We start from the raw sequence: 23,893 nt of genomic DNA, 5'->3' as shown, positions 1-23,893 counted from the left end.
TGAGGACCCCCCAAAATAATCTTATTTGAACTGGGGACCCCCCAAAATAATCTTATTTGAACTGAGGACCCCCCAAAATAATCATATTTGAACTGGGGACCCCCCAAAATAATCATATTTGAACTGGGGACCCCCCAAAATAATCATATTTGAACTGAGGACCCCCCAAAATAATCTTATTTGAACTGGGGACCCCCCAAAATAATCTTATTTGAACTGAGGACCCCCTAAAATAATCTTATTTGAACTGAGGACCCCCCAAAATAATCTTATTTGAATTGAGGACCCCCCAAAATAATCTTATTTGAACTGGAGACCCCCCAAAATAATCATATTTGAACTGTGGACCCCCCAAAATAATTATATTTGAACTGAGGACCCCCCAAAATAATCATATTTGAACTGGGGACCCCCCAAAATAATCACAATTGAACTGAGGACCCCCCAAAATAATCATATTTGAACTGAAGACCCCCCAAAATAATCATATTTGAACTGAGGACCCCCCAAAATAATCTTATTTGAACTGGGGACCCCCCAAAATAATCTTATTTGAACTGAGGACCCCCTAAAATAATCTTATTTGAACTGAGGACCCCCCAAAATAATCTTATTTGAATTGAGGACCCCCCAAAATAATCATATTTGAACTGGGGACCCCCCAAAATAATCACAATTGAACTGAGGACCCTCCAAAATAATCATATTTGAACTGAAGACCCCCCAAAATAATCACAATTGAACTGAGGACCCCCCAAAATAATCATATTTGAACTGGGGACCCCCTAAAATAATCATAATTGAACTGGGGACCCCCCCACCCTGACAAGCACTTGGAATGGTAGGAGTTGAGGCATTACATTTAATTAAGCCTCGATCTCCAGGCTTTTATTTTTTAGTTTTGCTAAAAAATAAAAGCCTGGACCAACCAGTTGATGTTCCGGGTATAGGAAGTGTTTCATTTCCCCAACCAACCAGAGTGCAGTGGGCGTCGCTCCAAATGTTGTGACGTCAGGGCTCTCAATGCTACACGTTGGGGAGGAGGAGGGGCGTGAGGCGGGGCGGGGGCTGACGGACAGATCGGTGAACCAATAGGATCCGGCGGATCTCTTTTTTTTTTCTCAATATATTATTTGACAATTTGTCCGTTTGAGCAGTTTATAGTTTATTGATTACTATTGATGCAGTAATGATCTGTTTTTAGGTTTTAAAAAGGTCTTAAAAGTCCTTAAATTGTCATTTCACTGTCATCTGGGGACCCCCCAAAAAATCATGTGGGGACCCCCTTGGGGTCCAGACCCACAGGTTGAGAACCACTGTGCTAGACCAGTGGTTCTCAAAGGTTTTCATGTGAAGGACCCCCATCTGTGCCAGAGACCCCATTTTTACAAGATTCCTTTCTTTGAAAATAGCAGATCTACAAGCTCACAACGTGTCGCGATACGACCCGTTGTGAGCTTGTAGATCTGCTATTTTCAAATAGTTCAATGTATATAATTATGGTTAAAGTGGTTACACTGATTTTGATGCTATATACATGAATGTCCCTGAGGACCCCCTGGAACCCCCTCAAGGACCCCTGGGGGTCCCTGGACCCCACATTGAGAACCACTGAATTCATGGATCTATACATCTGTACAATATTCATGTTTAAATGTGTTAAGACGCACAGAGCCCCCCCCCCCCCCCCCCCACCACCACCACATCTGTTCCTGATTATTACATTATGATACATCACCCTGTCTGTCCTCACACAGAGACACAGAGGAGTCAGGGTTAAACGCAAACCCAGCATAGAGAGGTTCAGTGAATGTGTTCTGGAAGGTGTAAAGGTGTGTCAGAGTATCCTCTAACACTCTGTAAAAAGACAGAGACCCTGCAGAACAGTCTAGATACACTGATACTCTGTTAGAGTCAGAGGGACGGACAGGAAGGAAAGTGACCTTACTATTGTGTCTGACAGAGTAACCGTTACCATGGTTACCATCTTTACAGGACAGACTCCAGGACTTGTCATTGTTTCCAAGCACACAGTCATCACCCTTTCCTTTCCTGTTGATTCCTCTGTAAGTCACTGCTATATCAACCTCTCCACTCCACTCTACCTCCCAGTAACAGTGTCCAGTCAGACCCTCTGAACACAGAACCTGGACCCGTCTATCAAACCTGTCAGGATGATCAGGAGGATCCTGACTCTCTTCCATCCGTGTCGCCTTCATGTTGTTCTCAGACAGAGAGAGGAGCCAGGCTGCTGTGTTTGTGTCCAGAGTGAGATGAGAGAAATCTGATGAGAATATAAAAAACAGTAAATTAAAAACATCATTCACACACACACACACACACACACACACACACACACACACACTCTTCAGGATTCTAATTCAAAAGCATCAGATCTACAAGATCAAAACGCGTGGCTTCACGCCACGTTTAGAGCTTGTAGATCTGATACTTTTGATGCTTTTGTGTGACGCTGTAGTATGATCAAGTAGGACGTTAACCCTTTCAGACCGGGTAAGAATCTTTTTAGGTTTCTTTGGGCTATTCAAAAATAGCAGATCTACAAGCTCATAGCGCGGCACTCGGTGCCGCGCTATGAGCTTGTAGATCTGTTATTTTTGAAAATCTTTAGCAAATCTTTGAATATATTTTTTTTTCAAAGAAAACATTTGTAACTCAAATCTTTGCTTCTACTAATGTCCTCTAAATCCTAACAGGTTTTTGAAAAAATATGTTTCTATATCAGTGGTTCTCAAACTTTTTCATGTCAAGGACCCCCAAAATTATATGAATTTTGCCCGCCGACCCCCATCTCTAAATATTTGGTTCCAGGGACCCCCAGCAGTTGTAACAGAGTAAAACATTTTTGCTATGGAAAAATATATATTCAAAGATTTTCACGATTTTTCAAAAAAATAGCAGATCTAAAAGCTCGTACCGCGGCACAGAGTGCCGCGCTACGAGCTTGTAGATCTGCTATTTTTGAATAGCCAAAGAAATGTAAAATGACACTGATGCGTTCTCGGCCTGAAAGGGTTAACTTAGGTAAAAAGTCATAAAGTTATAATATGGAGATCAGAGGTTTTAGACGTTTGTGAAAAAGCTGTTTCTAAATATAAAGATAAATGTAAAATGACACAGAGATGCTTTCCAGGTCTGAATGGGTTCATTAGCTGTAACGGAGGTCCTCTTAATCTCCGTTACGTTACAGGACTTTGGGATATGTTCATGTATATGGCGGGGGACACACAGTTACACATGGTATGATATTGCACATGATAAATAAGTAGGAGACAAGTAATGGATTATAATTATAATCTTTATTATCTGTTGGCATGTATGTGTGTTCCAGTCATCGGGGGAGGGGTCACCTGTGAAAGACAAACAGCAGAGTTAGAGTAGTTATGCTATGGGCTCTAAGAATATAAATGTTATTGCTATGTTTCTCAACTTACCTTTCCTTTCCTGTCTCCTACTCCCGGGGTGCAGCATTAAAAGAGTCCCCGGGGAAACAACAGCTGCTTTTATAGTTCCGGGAGGGTTCCATCAGATAGGATTGTGCCAGGGGTGGGGAAAATGTTATATAGTTATGTTTGTGGGTTATTGTGGGGTTTGGGGATGGTAGTTAATTTAGATCAGTTAAGTGAGGTCATATTGTGGTTTTCATAGTAGGTATATTGCTGGGGTTGGTATGCGGGGGGGGTTTATGGGAAATTATTATGATAGAGCAACCCTGTAGTTGGTAGCACCTGAGGGTGGGGAGTATAAAAGGCTGCTTTCTATGCAGTCTGTAAGTAGGGCTGGTCAGAGTAACATGTGCCCAGAGGACATGATTTTATTGTTAGGATGTATATTATGAACACTGTAACTTTTTGGAATAAAGGCCCACCAAGTGGATTTTATATATTTCCTGCCTCTGCCTCCTCACTTCTGGTCATGACCGCTCGGTCAATCTAACATTAGCCAACGTGTAGAATATGGAAAACAAGGGGTTAAAATGAGTGTGATGCTGTATGAACACATTTAACTGGGGACTCCCTGGAACCCCCCCAAGGACCCCTGGGGGTCCCCGGACCCCACTTTGAGAACCCTTAACCACTTTAACCCTTCATGGACCGGTGTCTCCCAGGGCTCTATATTTGGTCTGCTCAGTTTTTTTTCCCGCCACACTCCAAATCTCTGTCGAAAATAGCAGATCTACAAGCTCACAATGCATCGCAGCATGAAGCGTTGTGAGATTGTAGATCTGGTATTTCTGATGAATGTTCACGTATTAAGACATGGCCAACATTGGGATGCAGGGGTTTAAGTGGTTAATGGTTCAAATAAGGTTCTTTGAGGAACCATGTGTGGTTGTGAGCTTGTAGATCTGATATTTTTCAGGGAACATATTTGGTGTAGAGGGAAACAGAGCCCTGAGGAACTGCAGTCAGTGAAGTGGGTTTAAGTATTTAACACACAAAATAAAAATAATTAAATGATGTTTTATTAAGCTCATAGCGCAGCACCGAGTGCCGCGCTATGAGCTTGTAGATCTGCTATTTTGAAGAAAAAATATAACATGTGTGCAAATCTTTGAATATATATATGTATCTTTAAAGTGAACATTTTTAACTCAAATCTTTGCTTCTGGGGGTCCCTGGAACTAAATATTTTGAGAAGGGGGTCCACGGCCAAATACATATAATGTTGGGGGTCCTTGACATGAAAAGGTTTGAGAACCAGGATTTAGAAGACATTTGTAGAATCAGCCTCAGGTCTTAAAGGGACACTTCGCCGATTTTGATAAAAATCCTATTTTTATGAAGTCTAGGACCCCATAAACATGATCCTGGTGTGTCTTTTGTGTTGTATCTGTGTTTTTAGATTTTTTATCCGTGAGACGATCCCCAAAGCGTCAAATGACGTTTTCAGGGGGTTCTCACCTTATGTCCGCACTACATGACTGCAGGTGACTACAGGTGTAGTTCAAATCCAAACCAACCCCCATAGCTCAAAGGACCGTCCCCTGAGGCTGTCTCCCTAACATTTCGTACACCCTTCTTTCCCCACTCGGCCACTCCCATTAGCTACCTCACATGCACAATCATGGCGTCTGCAAACATATCAGAGCCCGACCAATCCATGGAGGAAGATGACTATTTTTACGTTATCTCGGAGTCAGATATACAGCAGGGTTACTTATTTGAACCCGATTACACCGAAGAACAACCGCAGTGCAGGGACGAGGCGGGCAGCAGTAGCTGCTGTGGCGGACGAGGAGCAGCAACGCGTCAGGATGATTCTTGGTGGAAGTGGAACATACACAGTAGCCTGTCCTATCCTAGACATGAGGGACACAACGTGAGTGCTGGCATCAATCTTTTATTATTGGATTTGTGGAGCCGTGGCGTGCATACGGAAAGTTAGTTATTGTTTACTTTGACTGTAGCCCTGAAACATGACGGTCATGGCGGAACTTCAACCTGGTTTTGGCACTTTTTCCATTTATATATTATTTATAATATAAATATAAAGTTCTTACCCCGTTGCCACGGATGTTACAATTGTAATCGTGTGGGTCTAAGTACCCGTATCTTTGATTGATTGATTGAATATTTTATTAGGCAAAAAATGTAAAACAGCACATGTTTTACATTACATTTAAAATACTTTGTCTAACAGGTCCGTTCATAAAAGTCCTTGAGGACTTGTTTCCAATGAGGATCTTGGTATCTTCCGTATTGTTCAATAAAAAAAAACATTTAAATCCGAACGGTGGCCATTTTCTCATAGATGTATAATGTATCAGAGTGCAATATACATCCCAACCAATAGGGTCGCGTAATTGAAAGCATAAGGAGAAAATGGCCACCGATTGGATTAAAATGCTTTTTATAAACAATACGGAAGATACTGGTACTTAGACCCACCCGATTCAAATTGTAACATCTGTGGCATGAGGTCAGCACTTTATATTTGAAATCTGAACGTTTATGTAGATGTACGGTCTGTACATGTAGAAAGTGCAAACACCAGGTTGAAGCTCCGCCATGACTGTCATGTTTCAGAGCTACTGAGTTTCATGACGTCGGCGCTGCTCGGCGGGTCCCGAAAATAGCAGATCTACAAGCTCACAACGCGTCGCGGACTCGACACTTTGTGAGCTTGTAGGTCTGCTATTTTCGGTGCGCATGCAACTAAGAATAAATTAGGTATCACGTCGGATGATATCCATGTAAACTACAAGTCTAATCTAATGTGTTCTTTCCAATGACAGGACAGAAAGTGTTCATCAGCCTGCAAAAATGAAGGAACTGCTAATGAAGACCTGGGGCTACAGACATATATATTATTTTCTAAATAAAACGGTTACATTTACACACTGCTTGCTCTACTCATTGGTATATTCTACATTATGTAAGCATTTATAATGACAAAATGTATGAACACCCAATTCTATAAGGGTTCTTTTGAACTGTTTCATGATATAGGATAGGAGATGGTCTTTCATTTGGCAGAATGGTACATAATTACATGACTGTAAGCATTACAGATATAATAGAGAAAACCTCTTGTACATTCTGTTAGTATTTACTTCTACATGTAATCATTATTTTTCTGGGGACCCCAGCACATTGGATTCAACTTGACTGGTCTTAGATACAATAGGCTATAGTAAAACCTAATATTATCCATATACACCAATTGAAAGCATGAAACGGTCTCATTTGAAAAAAAAAAAAAAAAAAAAAACGATTAGGCTGTGTATGACAAGAGTATTTGAACATTAGCATGTCATATATTCTAAAGTAATGGCCATCATGTGTTCTATAAGTTTAGTCCAAAGAATATAACTGGAAATCACAGTGAAACATTATGTTCTCAGAAATAAGGAATCACACATGACATGAGTCAAGGTATTGGATTATACTGGTTGAATGACAGACGTGGTAACCAATAGGAAGGCTCCCTCAACCAGATGTGACGTCACTAACAAGATCCGGCATCCTAGCTAGTCAAGCTTGTTCCCTGATCCCTGATCGCATGTGTTGTTGTATCCATTCATTCTACTACCATCCTGTTGAGTTGTTCTAAATAAACCGGTGCTCCTGTGGAGTACTGAAACTGTACATCAGTCTCACCGTTTTGACAACATGAGTATGAAACGTTTTGTTTTATTATTATATTGTCGACTATGCCTCATCGCCATGGATGTCCCGACTATACACGAATCCACGGAGCCCTGCACTGCGCGCAGCCATTGCTGCGGTGTCAACGCTCCGCGGACGCGACACCGCAGCAATGGCCGCCTACAGGCAGCTACAGGCAGCGCGTCTGTGGATTCGTCTATAGATGGACGTCACCAGCACCAGACCACCAGACAGTGGGAACTGGGAAGGAATGTTGAACACACACACGTTTGCGCTACTCTGCTAATTTACACATGATATTTAGTTTGCTAAAAGATGCAATCAATACAGAATACAACAGCAGCAAAGATTGAATAGTTTCACAGAACGGAACATTCAAGTCTATTCAGTGTTGCCAGATCTTGCGAGAGAAATAAGCAACCAGGTCTATGAAAACAAGCCCAAAAGATAATACCTAGGCCAAGAGCACTTGAAACCTAGACATGGGCTATTTGAAAATTGCCGATCTACAAGCTCACAACGTGTAGCGATGTGACGCATTGTGAGGTTGTAGATCTGCTATTTTCTAAGAAATCTTGAGGAAAAAAAGCGCTAAATGTATGGAATATTTTTGAAACATTTTAACAACACAAATCTGGTACAGGGGTCCTTGGCAGAAATTATAATTTCAGATGAGGGTCCGTGGACAAGTACACAATTATTTTATTTATGTATTTAAAAACAAGCCCAAAAAAAGTAACCCGCAACTACCATTTCCAAATCGTCTATTTTCAAATAGCCGATGCATATAGGTTTAAAGTGCTCATATAGCCTAATAGTCGCTTAAATCTTTGGGCTTGTTTTCATTGAACTGGTTGCTTATTTCTCTATCAAGAATCTGGCAACCGTGTCATTGTTTACACCAACGAAGAAGAAAATGCGGAAGCCCTTTGAAAAAGACACAGTATTATGTTGCGCAAATATAAAGTCATTACAGCACCATAACATGGTTAATACATTTTATTTTGGGATGTACAATACATGAAAATTACGAGAGTAATAACGCGACTTGCGTCGATAACTAATGCAGAGCGGACATTACCGCCTTTGGCTAAAAACAGTGTGTTAGTAACCTCATACAAGCTAACTATTAGCCACATTCGGCTAACGCTCGTTGAGTCCTCCACTGTTATTTTCGATTCCACTTCACATTAACTCATTTATATCATATTTACATGCCGAGTGAAGCTCTGACATTTAAGTGATATGTAGCCTGATATTACCAGATTGCTATAGTGGGATTAGAATATTTTAGACGATTTGGTGGTGCTGTGGAAACACACGGCCGCAGCGGCGAAACAAGCCTTTATTTGCATTTTTTCAGACAAACAAACACTAGACTAGTGTGTGTGTCATCTACATAGTCAATCTATATACCATTTTAAAGGTACGGGCCTTGTGATTAAAATGATGCAAACCATTCGCAAACCAAACGCTAAAATCAACGCCAAAGTGCGACATACAAAAGGTTTCAGGTTTCATGAAAATAGCAGATCTACAAGCTCACAACACAACACCTTGTGAGCTTGTAGGTCGGCTATTTTGGATTTCTGCAGAGTGTAACATTACTGTAAAAATGAATGAATAAACAAAGATACTGTAGCAACATGAATGAAACGCTGCTACGGTACTCTGGTGCGTGAAACTGGAGAACAAAGCCTATAGCCAGGCCAATCGAAACCTCTATGCAAATGCTGGACATGAATGTTCAACCCCCAAAATACACACAGAAACTCTGTTACAAACAGAGGCTTGTTCACAATCTAATTGTAACCATGTAATGACTACTAAACGGCTTTCTGATAGAATACAAACCTTCTTCAACATTAGAACTGTGTTAATATGAAAAAAAACTAAAAACACAACAAAAAAAAATCTAATTTAATTCGTGATTATCTAGTCTTTCTCACCTGGCGACTTGGGGAAGGTCTCACCAGTAGCAGTCACATATTTACAAAGTCCCAGAGTCGCTTATAATAAGCAGACATGGCAACACTGGTTGATGTTGAGACAACATCAACAACATGTGTTGATGTTGTTGTAGTGAGAACTGGGAGGGGAAAGTTACAATGTAGACCACACCCCCACGCATCCTCCCCTCCCCACAAGGAAGGGCAGTGCCCCAAAGCATTATGGTCATTGTAGTAATGCAGCAGTCCAGTCAAACCCCAGTCAAAAACACATACTTCTATATTGTTCTGGCCATAGGGTGCAAAATTTGCTACTGTTATCTACCACAAATATTATTAACATTGAGTGACTGTAAGTTCTTCCAGGGGTGAAATGCTCCTTTAATGGGTTAACCACTTAAGCTCTATTTCAAATATAGTGAAAATATCAGATCTACAAGCTCACAACGCATCACACCGCGGCACGTTGTGAGCTTGTAGATCTGATATTTTCACTATATTTAAAGGGTCTACACCATGAAAATCACTTTTTTCTAGTTTTTTGTATTTTTTGGGGTCCCCAGTGTCTCTTGTACCCAAAAAATGTTTTTTTTTTAATTCAGTCATTCCTTCTCATTTCATGGATTTCCAGAATGGGCGTGTCTGAACAGGCGATCTCAGAATGTAAATGTTTCTGATGTCACAAACATTAATGATGGCAAACCCAATGTTAAATGAAAAGTGCCCGAATCGCTCCGAAACTTTTTCTACCCCCCCTAAGTGGGGGTCTACGAACAAATACTTCGGGCTCGGATTTTGGCTCCGCCCCCCGGAAGTGGGTGAAACAGGCACCTCAAACACTTGGTGGAATTGTTCAAAAATGTTCAAAGTGTTTTTTTTTCGATTTTGTATTTTTCTTAGATGCTTCTTTTTATGGAGAATTTTTCCTTTTTTTTTTTTTTTTAAATAATTTTAAAAAAAAATTAATTTTTTTATTAACAGACAGAATTGCTCAGTAGCCCCCCCCTGCCCAAGAGGACGTTTTGGTATTGCAGCTGAAAGTGCTGTATAAGCCAGAGACAATTGACTTGGGATGAGTATATCTGAGTGATGATTTAGGCTCAAACCTTTTGAAAAAGGTTTGAGGGACATACACCATATGATATTAAATATCAAATATTTTTTTTAAATTCATGGTGTAGATCCTTTAAAGCTAAGTTCAGTTTTTATGTATTTCTTTTTTGGTTCTAAATTTAAATACAACAATGCATTGATTTATTAAAAAAAGCGCTCAATAGTAATTAGTACTTTTCAATACTATAGTATTTACTTGAGTAAATACTTTGTTCACCGCTGGTTTTCAGGACAGGGAATATTATCATTAAAAAATATTATTAGCAAAGATTTGAGTTTAAAATGTTCACTTTATATAAAATAAATCACTACATTCTAGGGGAGTTGCAGTGGTGGAAAAAGTACTCAAATGTTTTACCTAAGTAAAAGTATCGTAACCTGTAAAAGTCCGGAATTTAAAATTGACTTGAGTAAAAGTAGAAAAGTATTGATATCAAAATGTACTTAAAGTACAAAAAGTAAAAGTACTCATCATGCAGAATGCCCAATTTCACAAGTTTTCAAATGTATGAAATATATAAAAAATATTTTGAAAATATCAGATCTACAAGCTCACAATGTGTCGCATCACAACGCGTTGTGAGCTTATGGATCGACTATTTTCAAATGGCCGAAATGTATATAGAGCTGAAGTGGTTAATGTATGTTTTGTAATAATAATCTGCATCTACAAAGTAACTAGTAACTACATTTTTCAAATACTTGTAGTGGAGTAAGAGTACAATATTTGCCTCTGAGATGTAGTGGAGTAGAAGTAAAAGTACTGAAAATTGGAAATACTCCAGTGAAGTAATACAAAAAAAAACTCAAAATTGTACTCAAGTACAGTACTTGAGTAAATGTACTTAGTTAGTTGACTACAGGGAGGGAGGGGCCAACGGAGTATAAAACAATGTATAACATGTTAATGAGACAGACAGACAGACAGACAGACAGACAGATACTCACATCTTGTCAGGAGTTGAGGTTTAATCCAGTGTTCTCCTCCATGATTCACACTGTAGGAAGTAGAACAACAATGAATAGTGTTTAATCACTAGCAGGCTTGATTACTGTAATGCTCTCCTGTCTGGTCTTACATAATAAACTATAGGTCTGTTACAACTTGTCCAGAACGCAGCAGCTCGTGTGTTGACAAAGACCAAACAGAGACACACATTACACCTATTTTAAAGTCCCTGCATTGGCTGCCTGTCAGTTTTAGAATAGATTTTAAGATCATTTTAGTGGTTTTGAAGTCATTTAATAGGAATGCACCTTCCTACTTGTCAGCAATGCTTCCTCAGTACGTGCCCGGCAGGGCCCTTAGATCCTCTAGCGCTGGTCTCCTACACATTCTACAGACTAAAACTAAAAAGTATGGAGGAGCAGCTTTTAGCTATTATGGTCCCACGCTTTGGAACAGCCTGCCGGGGATCTGAGGGTCTCTGAATCTGTGACATTTTTATAATAAATCTTATATATATCACATCTTTTTAGCATTGCTTTTACTTAGATTGCTGCATTTCTCTTCTGTTTTACTTGTTCTTTTAAAGTATTTTCTTTTTAAAAATGCATTTTAAGTCTTGAACTTTATTTCTTCCTGTGAAGCACATTGAACTGCACTTGTTGTGTGAATTGTGCTTTATAAATAAAGCTTGACTGATTGATTGATTGATTGATTGAATCAATGTCTAATTGTCTAACCTGACATTATTATTATTATTATTATTATTATTATTATTATTATTATTATTGTTATTATTGTTATTATTATTATTATTATTAGTATAATTAGTATTATTATGTACACTACAGTGTTTCTCTTAACATTATGTTGACCAGGCAGCCCGTTCGGCCCGGCTTGGAGGAGAGGGCTTATAAATGTGTTTAGTTTATACAAATGATATAAATATAAAATTTGATAAATGATCAAAATTACTGATACATCTAATATACTAATAATACTAATAGTACTAACAGTACTAATATACTTTTAATATCTAAAAGTGTGATTTATTTTTTCAAAGACAGCTGATATGAAGAGGATGTAATTATAGTTTGTCTCCATGTAAAATGAAAATAGCAGATATACAAACTCACAACACATTGCATAGTGGTCCGTTGTGAACTTGTAGATCTGCTATTTTCATGCTATATTTTTGAACATTTCTGAAAAATCTTTGCATTTCTTTATCATGTCTAAATGTTTACTTTTGAATACTGTAAGTATTTAATAAAGTATTTATATACAGAAAAAGGGTTATAGTCTCCGCCCCTGTCCGTCTGTGTGTCCGTCAGTGTGTGTGTAGGTCTGTCTGTGAGCAGCTAATCTCCGGCACCGTTGGATCGATCAACATGAAACTGTGTGTTATATATACACACACTCCTTGAAGGCTGTAAAAACCTCTGCCCCAAATGTCTCTCATCAGCCTGTTATATCTACTGCCAGGTGGTAGATTTGAGCACTTTTTAAAAATATTATTCCTACACATTTTGTCCAAACACATTACCTCTATAGTCATGTGATCCAGGACAGATATGTCATATTTTTCACTTTCCATCCTGATTGGCTAAGATTGGCTTCTAAAGTTTGTAGGAGTGGCCCGTTTTGAACAAAATGCCTCAAATCATGAACGCAGCGTTAAATGCTGTGAAACATTGTTGGCCCATAATAAGCTACCTGCCCTGGTGGAGACCTGTGCTCTGAGGAGCACATTCTTCTAGTCTAAACAGTCTTTCTCTGTGTGTTAGAACGCTTTTATAAGAACGCTGTTCCTTCTATCCTAAAGCTTTTAGATGCTGTTTATCATTCTGCTCTGGTGAACATGATGACTCATCACTGCATCCTGTATGACAGAGTGGGTTGGCCTTCCTTGACTGACAGGAGAAATAAACACTGATACCTGTTTAGCTTCAAGGCAGTTGATGAGACATTACCACTGTATATTAGATCTATAGAACCATGGATCATATAGACATTACCCTGTATATTAAATCTATAGAACCATGGATCATATAGACATTACCCTGTATATTAGATCTATAGAACCATGGATCATATAGACATTACCCTGTATATTAAATCTATAGAACCATGGATCATATAGACATTACCACTGTATATTAGATCTATAGAACCATGGATCATATAGACATTACCCTGTATATTAAATCTATAGAACCATGGATCATATAGACATTACCACTGTATATTAAATCTATAGAACCATGGATCATATAGACATTACCCTGTATATTAAATCTATAGAACCATGGATCATATAGACATTACCACTGTATATTAAATCTATAGAACCATGGATCATATAGACATTACCCTGTATATTAAATCTATAGAACCATGGATCATATAGACATTACCCTGTATATTAAATCTATAGAACCATGGATCATATAGATATTACCACTGTATATTAAATCTATAGAACCATGGATCATATATACATTACCACTGTATATTAAATCTATAGAACCATGGATCATATATACATTACCACTGTATATTAAATCTATAGAACCATGGATCATATAGACATTACCACTGTATATTAAATCTATGAATAGAACCATGATCATATACCAGGACACTACCACTGTGTGTGTGTGTGTGTGTGTGTGTGTGTGTGTGTGTGTGTGTGTGTGTGTGTGTGTGTGTGTGTGTGTGTGTGTGTGTGTGTGTGTGTGTGTGTGTGTGTGTGTGTGTGTGTGTGTGTTCCTGTGGGGGCACATTGGCCCCTCTGGGCAGCCAGTTTAACATTGTAAGGGAAACACTGCACTAACCAACATGAACACAGTCCAAGTCTACTCACTTGAGAGTCTCCAGTGCAGCTGAGAGCTTCTTCAGACCAGAGTCTCCTATGTGGCTGAAGTTCAAGTCCAGCTGTTTCAGATGGGAGGGGTTGAAGGTCAGAGCTGAAGCCAGAGAAGAACAGCCTTCCTCTGTGACCCCACAGCCTGACAACCTGCAGAGAAATACATATTTAACAAACTGCTGTTGATGTTCAAGTAGAGATCCACACAGAGAGAAAACACATGATTTACCTCAGGATCTGCAGTCTACAATGTGGACTCTTCAGTGCAGCAGAGAGCTGAACCAGTTGTTGTTTCTGCAGGCTGTTGAAACTGAGATCCAGTTCTCTCAAATGGGAAAGATTAGAGCTGAGAGCTGAAGCCAGAACGTCAAATCCTGTCTGTGTGATGTTACAGCCAGCAAGTCTGTAATTACAAATTAAAAATCTGGATTGATTATCAGAGTTTTGGAGTAAAGACCCAAGAGATGGAAAGAGCAGGCAGGCATGATGGGTAATCCAGTGGATAACAAGATGAAGAAATGTTCTTCTCTCTTTCTAGACATGAAACAGCATAAAGTCCCTTAATGTAATGGATGCTCAACACATTTTTAGAGGTTCTTGTTGTTTGAAATCATGGTATTTTCTTAGTTATGATTAGTTAGTGTAAACAATATAGTTCCAAATATTATTTAAAAAAACAGGGTATGATCTGAAACATCAAACCACTCATAGTGTAATCACAAGTATTCATGTCTTAAATCTCAGCATGGCTCCACATAATGTAATCATTGTACTTTGTATTGGTCTAGTCAGTGTGGGTTACCATGAGATCAACCTTATTGAGGAAATGAAACAGACAGAGGGATCATAATTCCTCAGACTGCTGGTGCTGGTGGGCTGAGGAACCAGCAAAAAAACTTTCCAATCTGTGTTTACAGCAGTTTAACACTCAATGATTGTGTAACGGGACATGATAATTCCCTAACAGCCATGATGGATCACATATTGTAGTTACTGTACCGTATCATTGTGATGTGATGCAAGAGTGGGGACTAGCCAACACAAACTTGGGCCAAAATCGGATTGTATCATGATTCTAGTCAGTGTGGGATACCATGATGTCAACTTTATTCACTCTTATTATTATAATCAAACAATAAATAATAAAACAGAACTAATCAAAAGAATGCTGGTTAATTAATCTGACCTTAGTATCTTCAGTTCACAATGTGGACTCTTCAATCCAGCAGTGATGAGATCCATGAATGAATCATCCTTCATGTTATTATAGCTGAGGTCCAATTCTCTTAGATGTGAAGGATTAGAGCTGAGAGCTGAAGCCACAATTTCAAAGTCTGGCTTTTTGAGTTGACAGCCAACAAGTAAATGTAGATTATGTAAAATCAGAGATTATCAACACAGATTAGATCAAATTCATGTTCAAGGGAATTACCTAAGAGAATGTCTATCTAGTTAACTAGATATTAACAGGTCATATTAGAACAGGGAACCAGAAAACATAAAAGTAAAATACAGATCATCTGTATACTACATTATGTAACTCGCATGGATCTTTGAATTAACTTAGTTATTGTATTGGTGTATAAGGTGTATTGTCTGCCACAGCATTTATGGTCAATTATATATGTTTAGCCATGATAGGAATGGGACTTAAGAATCATGATAATGTTGATTAGTCAATCAGTCTGTCTGTCCAAGCAGGGCCGCAGGAAGGGTGGTGCGAGCGGAGAATCACATTTATTAAGAGTTATAAAAATAAATAACCGCAAATAACCACCCAAAACTCGGAAATATCCTCCCAAAACCGCAAAAAAACGCGCGCGCACGCGACTTCGCACAGGGCCCTGCATTTCTGTTCCCCAGAGGATGACCCCTAGTGATGACCAAATAAAATGTCCTAGTACCACACCATTAGTAATGTCTCAATTAACATAAAACATAAACATAAAACTTAGCGATCATACTATTAGTGATGTCTGTATTGCCATAAACGTATCAAACACATCCGTTTTCTATGGATGACAAAACGTACTGATGAAGTGACATCACAGCCTTTCCTCTAGCGCCGGCCAAAGGGCACTTTGTAGATTTTGTGTTTTATGTTCACATACAGGTCACATTAAGTTTTTGCTGTTGTTCACAATGTGGATGAATCGTTAAGTGAATATTCAATATAAACCCTGGTGATGATAATATTTTCTTTTACATGTTTAGCCCCTCTTAGAAGTATAATAAAATGTACTCTAGTACCACAACATTAGGTCACTTGCACAACTTTTTTAATGTTTAGTCTCACTAATGAAAGTGCTGGGGACGATATTAAAGAGGAGCTAAACTACTTTAGTCTGGTTAGGTGTACCTAGGTCTTTTAGACTCTGTTTTACCCGGCTTTAATAGGACTAGTCTTTATTTACACAAGGCATGTAACAGTATACTGTATTATGGTATTATCACGGTATAAACAGCTACGGTATTGATACCGTGAGATTTACAAGCTGAGGCCCAGACCACTGGCGAATCGGTCCGGGCACCTAGGCTCCAATGTATCCTGTGTCGCAGGTTCGAGTCCCGATCCCGACGGCCTTTGCTGCGTGTCACTCCCTATCGCTCTCTCCCGTTTCCTGTCTACCTACTGTACTATCAATAAGGCATAACAAGCCCCAAATGTTCCACGCTCACAGTATTCCAAAAAAATAAATGTAATATGCACATATTATGCTATATATATTATATATATATATTATATATATATATATATATATATATATTATTTAGCTAAGCGCAGCTCCACTCACACGAGCCTGTGACCAAATAAAACATTATCTGACTAACATTACTCCTTTGACTTCAGCAGCAGTTAATGAAATCATTCATAATCATCATTATGTCATCATTAAATGTCATCATTAAAAATAAGTATTGCTCACTAACACGACGACACAAGGACGTGATAAAAATGTCAGAGGCAAACAAATCGCCGCCACCTCTTTGAGCGGCGTGTTGATGACAGCTCCAAGTTGAAGTTAATATTGTTGAAGTTAATATTGTTAAAGTTAATATTGTTGAAGTTAATATTGTTGAAGTTAATATTGTTGAAGTTAATATTGTTGAAGTTAATATTGTTGCCAGAGAGAATACATCATTCATCTCCATGATTCCACGTGCCATATTAACCCTGCACAACTTTTTAAAGACAAGGTAAGATTAACTAACATAACTCCTCTGTTGTGCGATGGTGTCTCATTCAAAAGAGCGAGAGTACAAGCTGTCATCATGTCGCCACGAACATTATACTCTGTAGTACGGCAGTGTTGTCCAAAAGGACAGATCTACAAGTCTCTTCATCGTCACATCGCAATGCATTGCAGTGGCGTCCACCTACAACCGTTTACACACCCCTCTGATACATTGACTATACTAGACCATACCTGTGGGGGGATATGCGCACATGATCTGGCAACCCGGGAGCCAGCGAACACAAAAACGCTAATAAACAGCTGAGATTTTGTGAAATGGAAAAACGGGCTTCGATGTTAGGTGCACATGGTACTGGTGAATGGCTGGGTGCAAATTCAGATTCAGCCACTGAGGAGAAACAGGCAGAACAATTTTGGCCTCACCACTACACCACTACACCACTACACCACTACACCACGCACTGCAGAGGTATGTCAAATTATAGGAGGATATTGTTTAAACCCATATTTATTTTGTATCAGATATGTATGAATGAATAACAATAAGCTTTAAAATCCTAACTTGATATTTTACTCAATTCATAGTGTGTCAGTTGGCAAACATGCCTTATAAATATTAATGATTAAAACACGAAAAAATTTATTATACTGTATATACCGTGACATACCGTATACCACGGTATTGTCATACATACCGTACTGTGTAAAGTTCCATACAGCCTAATTTGCACATACACACAATACCACCAGTCACTATTTGAGACCTGATTATTATAGGATATTTTACGTCAACCATCATTTCTACTTGTCTACTAGTTTTAGGTGTGATGGAAATTGATTCTCTACTAATACGTTTTCAATTCACATGACAACTAACCGAGCCTTTCTGCTGTTCCTCACAGCCGGGATGAGTCTAAATTTCCCCCATGGTGTTGCCTTGTATTTGTCCAGGTCCAAATCATCCAGAACCTCCTCTGACGTCTGCAGCATGAAGGCCAGAGCTGAACACTGGGACTCAGACAGTTCTGTCTTTGATCTGTCCCCTGACTTCAGGTACTGTTGGATCTCCTGATGCAGTGAGTGGTCGTTCATCTCCATCAAACAGTGGAAGATGTTGATACATCTGTCAGCAGAGAGAGAATCATCCTCTTTTTTCATCTTCTTCAGGTTGTTGACTACTTTCTGGATGCTCTCTGGACTGTTCACTGTCTGACCCAGCAGGCCTCCTAACAGACTCTGGTTGGACTCCAGTGAGAGGCCATGAAGGAAGCGGACAAATAGGTCCAGGTGGCCATTTGTACTCTTCAGGGCTTTTTCCATGGCTCTCTGCAGGAAGTCATCCAGGGAACTGACATCAACTCCCAGGAATGTCTTCAGTACCTTCATGTTCTTCTCTGTGTAACAGTGGAACAGGTAGACTGCAGCCAGAAACTCCTGGATACTCAGATGAACAAAGCTGTAGACTTTTCTCTGATATTGCACTCCTCTTTGAAGATCTCTGTGCACAATCCTGAGTACAGTGAGGCGTCTTTCACATCAAGACCACACTCTTCCAGGTCTTCTTGGTAAAACATGATGTTACCTTTCACCAGATGATCAAACGCCAGCCTGCCCAGCTTCAGTAGAACCTCCCTGTCAGCCTCCATGAGCTGCTGTTGATTCACATCATGACTCTCATGATACTTCTTCTTCCACCTCTTTGTTTGAACCAACATGAAGTGGCCGTACATCTGAGTCAGGGTCTTGGGCAGCTGTTCTGTCTCGTCGGTCTTCAACATGTCGTCCAGAACGGTAGCAGTGATCGAACAGAAGACTGGGATGTGACACATGATATGGAGGCTCTTTGATGTCTTCATGTGTGAGATGATTCTGCTGGCCAGCTTCTCATCACTGAATCTCTTCCTGAAGAACTCCTCCTTCTGGGGGTCTGTGAACCCTCGTACTTCTGTCACCATGTCAACACATGCAGGAGGGATCTGATTGGCTGCCGCAGGTCTGGTAGTTATCCAGAGGAGAGCTGAGGGGAGAAGATTCCCCTTGATGAGGTTTGTCAACAGCACGTCCACTGAAGATGTCACTGTGACATCAGAAACAATGTCATTATTCTCGAATGTCAGCGGAAACCTGCTTTCATCCAGACCATCAAAGATGAAGCCAACTTTCCAGACAGCGAGCTGCTCTGCTGTGACCTTCTTTAATGTTGGGTGGAAAACATGGATCAGGTTGAGAAGGCTCTGCTGCTTATCTCTGACCAAGTTCAGCTCCCGGAATGAAAAGGGAATCAGGAGAATGACGTCTTGATTTTCCAAACCCTTTGCCCAGTCCAGAGTGAATTTACGCACAGAGAATGTTTTTCCAATGCCAGCAATGCCCTTGGTCAGAACTCTTCTGCTGGGTGTTTCTCTGCCAAGGAGGAGGGGTTTAAAGATGTCACAGCAGTTGATTGGTTTGTCATGGAGGGTCTTCATCTTGGAAGCTGTCTCAAGCTGCCAGACCTCATGTTGGTTATTAACCCCTTCACTCTCTCCCACTGTGACGTAGAGCTCTGTGTAGATGCTGCTGAGGGAGGGCACTTCAGTGACGTATGTCACACGATCAAGTCCGTTCAAACTGATCTTATAATCCTTTAAATCCTCCTGCAGACTGACATCTGCTATGAGAAGAGAATGAAGACATGTTAAACATTCAGGCTAATTTATAACTCTACAACTAATATACCATATCATTAAAACTATGTCTTAACACATCGGGTGCCAAACACGGTCTGAACCGTGTTTGCGCAGAGTAGCGGTCCGGTGCCGAACACGGTCCAGACCGTGAAATATGTCTTTTTGTTTTTTTCGTTTTTCTCCACACGGGCGGGGCTAGAGCAGCTCTGGGAGTACCCATTGTGATCTTGAGAAGGATAGGCCAGATAGATCACCGGAAAAACAAAAACATGGCTGCCATCCACTTCCTGTCTATTTCCTTCTTTAAAACACCTATATCTCCGAATCTGTTTCCGGTGGGGAAAACCGGTCATGCGCGATGCGCGATCCCCCCCCATTGTAACTCGCGAGTGAAATGTTATCGTTCCAGGCTGTAGCCAGGGTCATCGCGCAACATGAATGGATGTTTTTTTTTACATGGATTTGCTCCTCGTGGAGTCTAGAGCTTTAAACAGCAAAGCGCAGTCAATGGGGAGAATGCTGGCACCCAACGTAAGTTGTTATGAAAAAATGCTGGCACCTGATGTGTTAAATGCCCTCCAGAAAATCTGAAAAAAACGGGCAAAATATATAACATTGAATCATTTGTTTTTGCCTAATGTATATGTTTAGCATCAGTATTTGGACATTGATACAGGAATACAATTAAGACATTCAGTCTGATTATGTCTTCTGCCCATTTCAGTAATTGATATGAAATGTTTTTTTTTGTTTCTTTTATCCCACAATTTTGCAACCCTTTTTCACCCAGTGCCAATTGTCTAAGTGATCCTGGGCGCTACACTCCCCCCGCCAGCCTAGGGAGCCCAGAGCCAAGCTTTTGCCTCTTTATTATGCCTCTCAATGCATGAGAGCCAACTGCCCTTCTTATCACCTGACAGGGGGAGTGTCCCCGGTAGGGCGTAGCGTGTGGAAGGAACACGTTATTCCAACCAGTTCCTTTCCCCTCCATCAGGCGCCCCGGCTGTCATGGGAGAGGCGGTATAGTGGCCAGGATTACTACATGTTTTTGTGAGGGTATTAACTATCCTAGGGGACACGGGGAGAACATGCAAACTCCACACAGAAAGACACTTTCACCAACCCCACCTAGGGTATGGGCGCTGAAGACTAGGTTAGGACACGCCCCCAGCGCCCACAGTGTCCCCGGCAGGAATCGAACCCAGGACCTTCTAGCTGTGAGGCGACAGCGCTACCGACTGCGCCACCGCGCCCCGATATGAAATGTTAATTAGTGTAAAATGTGTTCAGTCTTACTTCGTTCACTTGCGGTTTGACTGGATGTCTTCAGTTCAGGTGTGGTTCTGGATCCCTCTCTGTGGAGATGAAGACGATATAATATAGATAATATATTTTTTTAATAGATTTGAATGTATTAACTTATATTATTTAATTAACCACTTAAAACCTATATACTTTTATGCCATGTGTTGTGAGCTTGTAGATCTGCTCTTTTTGCTATGTTTTTGAAAATATATATAGATATAGACATCACCTGGCCTACATGATACAAACTAGAGATGCGCGGAAGGGCTTTTTCGTCACCCTAATCCACGTGTACACGTTCATTATCCATCCATCATCCAACCGCATTAATTATATCATCCTATTTATAGATTTGCACAGACCGCACCACAGGGATGTACTTGGGATTCTTTATGGATTCTACTTTACAAACAATGTCACTCACTACTGTCACCATCCCCGATGTATTGACTGTATACATATCCATGGTAACAGCAAGCACTCTGTCATTTACTCACATCGCAACTTTTCAGAAGACATATCCAGTCGACAGCAGGGTTAAGAACTTCACAAAATCACTCCCACTTCAAAACATTTTTATTTTGTTTTAAATCTTCCATTAAATTTCTCATTCACTAATAGCTGCCTTTTGTCCACTGTGTTGTTGTTTTGAAGTGGAAGGACACCTTGGCGGCAAAAGCATGTGTACTACGCGGCTAATTTGTGCCTGATGGAAAATTACGTAATATTAAAATACTACAAACGCACGCACGGTGAGATTTCATGCTTTTAAAAGCTATAATAGGCCTATAGATAGATGTGCGGATCGCGGTTTTAGACATGGTTGCCGCGGATAACCGCAGTTTGGGTCGATCAAATGTAATTATTAATTAATACTGGATAAACCGTGGGTGAAATAATGTGGGAAATACATTAATGACATCATATAGTGTTATAGTGTGTATATTGTATAGTGTTATAGTGTGTATACTGTATAGTGTGTATATTGTAAAGGAGGATTCACATATTGTGTGTGTGGAGGTCCAGGTTCATTACAACACCTGTGGTTGGTGGCTACAGCTCTGTTTGTGGTGAGTGCAGTCAGCATGGCTCCAGCTCTGTTCATGATGATGATGACAGCGATGGCGGTGATACAGATACAGAGGAGGATGATGACACCTCTTTCCATGATGCTGATGAGAGCAGTGGTGCTGATGATGATGATGATGAAGATGATGACAGCTTTGATGAGCAATATGAAGGCCAGCAGTAACACACTAACATGAGAAAATAGATGAGGATTGACAGATAAAGACACCTCCATATATGGGCATAAAAGGGACGAGGACTGACTGATACAGACATCTCCATATATGGGCATATCAGTCGACTTGGCGGTGCGACATATAGGTGCGGCCGCTCAGCGGCTCAAACTTATAGTCTTTATATAATTGGTCCTCACTAATGCTCATTATAAGATGGCACAATCTCTGTGTACGCACTCAGTGTCTCATTGGTGGACTTTGGACAGTTCCGAAACCTGCTAGTGACATCATCTCTAGGCAAGATTTCAAACTTATATTATTTTATTAATGCAAGAACAATGGCTTTTATTTCAGCATGCTAAGTTTCCAACGAGAGAAACGTCTTAGTTTCTATTGGCTTGATAATATTTTTGAAACATGTTAAGATCAGCGCAAAACGCAGTGCTATTTTCCGTGTGTTAAGCGGTGAGACCAAAGAGAAAGAAACATCACATTAAAAGGAGAAATGTCCAAGTGCAGGCATGGCCGTCATAACCACTGTAGCCTCTGTCTAATTATGTGACTGTTTCATGTCCAAAACAAATTGATATCAATGCTGCTACTGCTGCCCAAAGAGAGAAATAAGCAGCCAGGTCTATGAAAACAAGCCCAAAACAAGCGACTATAGCCACATGACCTATACACATTGACTATTTGAAAATAGCTGATATACAAGCTCACACCGCGTCTTCATATAAAGACTTCATAGAAAAATAAGCCCAAAGTCGCTTATAATAAGCAGACAAGGCAACACTGGTGGAGTGCATGGAGAGAGAGAGAGAGAGAAGGGAAGAGAACGCACTCAACTTCTAGGCTAAAAACAGCTGTAAAAACATTTATTTTATTCTATTTCATTGGATTAATGAAGGAATAAACCTTTGAGATGTCACCATGGGGATCTCATCTTAAACAAGCTTAGTGCTTAATGAGTTTTCCAGTTTAGTAGACCTTGTATTGTGAATTTGTACTTCCATGTACTGTTATGTACTGTCATGTACTGTTCTCATGTCTTACTAAATAAAGTACATCAATCAATCAATCAATCAATCAATCAACCTAGAGTGGATCTAGGTGGCATCTGATCTATCACATGGTTTGCTGCTTCTGTGCCTCTGAGGGAGTCAGATGGTCACTTGCGGGTTGGCAAACAGCGCCATCTAGTGGAAAACCACTGAAAACACCAAAACATGTCAAAGACGTCCTTGGCAGTGAATGAGTTATGTTGTTTCAAAAATATTCAAAATGTTTCATATTTTTTGAAAATAGCAGATCTACATGACGCGTTGTGAGCTTGTAGATCTGCCATTTTCAAATAGCTGATGTAAAGTGGTAAAACATAGCCTAGTCCTCTTCTTTTGGGCTTGTTTTCATAGTCCAGGCCGATTGAATACTTTATCAAACAGAAATGTAAACAGCTCGAGGTACAGAC

The 23,893-nt window shown here is 40.0% G+C and overlaps 2 protein-coding genes across 12 annotated transcripts in view; both read right to left on the bottom strand.

Annotated features, from left to right (window-relative positions):
• LOC308079286 (NACHT, LRR and PYD domains-containing protein 3-like) overlaps nucleotides 1-23,893 on the bottom strand; it is a 319,371-nt gene that overhangs the window by 286,537 nt on the left and 8,941 nt on the right. The window lies entirely within an intron of this gene.
• LOC308079793 (protein NLRC3-like) lies at nucleotides 1,725-23,621 on the bottom strand (the record flags this gene model as incomplete). The annotated part of the gene is given in 10 exon segments (XM_080421389.1): nucleotides 1,725-2,284; nucleotides 11,144-11,193; nucleotides 14,008-14,160; nucleotides 14,240-14,413; nucleotides 15,197-15,295; nucleotides 18,085-18,683; nucleotides 18,689-19,860; nucleotides 21,173-21,231; nucleotides 22,222-22,437; nucleotides 23,602-23,621. Coding segments are annotated over 10 exon segments (3,102 nt in total).

The sequence above is a fragment of the Gymnoscopelus braueri genome (assembly GCF_963280865.1).
Source record: "Gymnoscopelus braueri genome assembly, chromosome: 23".
In the NCBI taxonomy this organism is placed as follows: Eukaryota; Metazoa; Chordata; class Actinopteri; order Myctophiformes; family Myctophidae; genus Gymnoscopelus; species Gymnoscopelus braueri.
Note: the sequence above shows the minus strand (reverse complement) of the source record. Positions and strands in the feature narration are given on the sequence as shown.